This window comes from Muscardinus avellanarius (assembly GCF_963383645.1).
Source record: "Muscardinus avellanarius genome assembly, chromosome: 10".
In the NCBI taxonomy this organism is placed as follows: domain Eukaryota; kingdom Metazoa; phylum Chordata; class Mammalia; order Rodentia; family Gliridae; genus Muscardinus; species Muscardinus avellanarius.
This window is the reverse complement of record NC_137796.1, coordinates 81968462-81970713: the sequence shown is the minus strand read 5'-3', so window position 1 is coordinate 81970713 and position 2252 is coordinate 81968462. Positions and strand designations below refer to the sequence as shown.

The window sequence follows — 2252 nt, the reverse complement described above, 5'->3', positions numbered from 1 at the left end:
GGAAAGGCGGCTTCTGGGACGGGGCCGGGAGCTCATCTAAAGACCTCCGGGCTCGTCGCCAGGATGGGGCTGGACCGGGCTGCAGAACCGACCTCAGCGCGGCCCCTGGGGCACGGTGGCGTGCTCTGCGGTCCCCGGCTTCGGAGCCCGGCGCCCGCAGGGCCGGAGCGGCCCACCCGCCTGGTGGGACCGGCGGGCGCGAGGTGCGCGCTGCCTCGGAGGCGGCGGGAGGGACCCGGAGCAGGTGCGCAGCTCCGACGGCGCCACCCACTCCGGAAAGAGCCCGGGGCACGCCCCCACGGGGCGTCCGCAGAATGGCCGCGCCCCCACCCCACGCCTCCCGCACCCGAGGCCGCCAAAACGGCGGGAGGGGGAGGGAGGCTGCAGGGGAGGAGGTCAAGCGGTTTGTGATTGGACCCCAAATGCCTGCAGCACCCCCTCCCCCAGCCTGCCCCGGAGAACTCGTTCCCGAGCACTGGGGATCTGGAGTGAGGAGCGGCTGGGGGAGGGGCAGGCCCGGCCCTCCCTTGGGACCCCCCCCCAACACACACCCAGGCGCAGGCAGCTCCGGGCCACGTCCTTCCTCCCAGGGCGCCCTGTGAAGGCGGGCGGGGGCCACGTCACTGCCCCCAGGCCTGGGACAGCGCGGCCCCGCCCTCTCGCCCCTCGGGTGCGCTGGGCAGAGAGCTAAATCTAACCGGCCCCAGCGCAAGGCCAGCCCAGTCGCCGCCGCCCGCCCACTAGGCCACAGGCAGGTGCAGGGCAGCCGCGGCGCGCACAGAGCCGAGCCGCCAGCGCGCCGTGCGGGCGTCCGTCCGCGCGTCCGTCGGTCGGGGCGTTCGTCCGTCTGCCCGCGAGCCGCAGCTCCAGCCCCGGCCCAGCGGCCGCGGCCCCTCGCCTCCCCGCCTCCGGAGCCGCCCGCTTCAGCGCAGCAGCCATGTCCATGGGCCTGGAGATCATCGGCACCTCGCTGGCCGTGCTGGGCTGGCTGGGCACCATCCTGTGCTGCGCGCTGCCCATGTGGCGGGTGTCGGCGTTCATCGGCAGCAGCATCATCACGGCGCAGATCACCTGGGAGGGCCTGTGGATGAACTGCGTGGTGCAGAGCACCGGCCAGATGCAGTGCAAGGTGTACGACTCGCTGCTGGCGCTGCCGCAGGACCTGCAGGCGGCCCGCGCCCTCATCGTCGTGGCCATCCTGCTGGGCGCCTTCGGGCTCCTCGTGGCGGTCGTGGGCGCCAAGTGCACCAACTGCGTGGAGGACGAGACAGCCAAGGCCAAGATCACCATCGTGGGCGGGGTGCTCTTCCTGCTGGCCGCGCTGCTCACCCTCGTACCCGTGTCCTGGTCAGCCAACACCATCATCCGGGACTTCTACAATACCTTGGTGCCCGAGTCCCAGAAGCGGGAGATGGGCGCCGGCTTGTACGTGGGCTGGGCGGCCTCGGCGCTGCAGCTGCTGGGGGGCGCGCTGCTCTGCTGCTCCTGCCCGCCGCGCGACAAGTACGCGCCCACCAAGATCGTCTACTCGGCTCCACGCTCCACCGGGCCCGCCACCGCCGCCAGCACCGCCTACGACCGCAAGGACTACGTCTGAAGGGGCGGGCAGAGCCCCCCGCCACCACCGGGAGCGAGCCGGCGCGCCCGCCAGCCCAGCTCAGCCCTGCGTCGGCGGTCCGCCCATGCCCAGGTGCCAGGCAGCCCTCTTGCCGGACTGGGAGAGGCCGGCGTCTCCCTCTCCAGCTGCACCCCGGTTCGGGCCGGGGAGCCGGACCTCGGGGTTCCAGAGACCGACCTGCACGGACAGCTCAACCTCACCCCTCTCCTGCGAGCGCGGGGCTGGGGTGGCCGCCGCTACTTGCCAGTCCCGTGGGGCCGCGACCCCAGAGCCCGACGTGGGCAGGGACCGGGAGCCCTGAAATGGGCCACTGGTTATTTTTCAATAAAAGCCTTTCGTTTTGCAGTCGCAGCGCCTCCGTGTCCTGAACGGCCGGCAGGCCTCTACCTCTAAGCCCTGCCGAGCGCCCCCTCGGGGTCTCGGCCCGGGCCAGATCTCCCTCCCATCTCCCGCCGAATGGAGCTTAGAAGGAGACCGCGGTTCAGTAAGGAAGAAATGGGGGTGTGAGTTGAGCGTGGCGCTCCGGGGGCTTCGGGCTGTTCCGCTGGGGCCCGCTCTAGAGAGCCAAGCGGCTGCGCTGCCAGCAGGCCTGGCTGCGGAGGAGAGGGACGGGTGATGGGACCCTCCTCTCCAG

At 72.1% G+C, this 2252-nt stretch overlaps 1 protein-coding gene across 1 annotated transcript; it reads left to right on the top strand.

The window, feature by feature from the left end:
* Window positions 1–937: 937 nt before the first annotated feature.
* CLDN3 (claudin 3) lies at window positions 938–1597 on the top strand (the record flags this gene model as incomplete). The annotated part of the gene is made up of 1 exon (XM_080703347.1): window positions 938–1597. One exon carries the CDS (start codon window positions 938–940, stop codon window positions 1595–1597), a length of 660 nt encoding a protein of 219 aa, XP_080559473.1.
* Window positions 1598–2252: the final 655 nt, after the last annotated feature.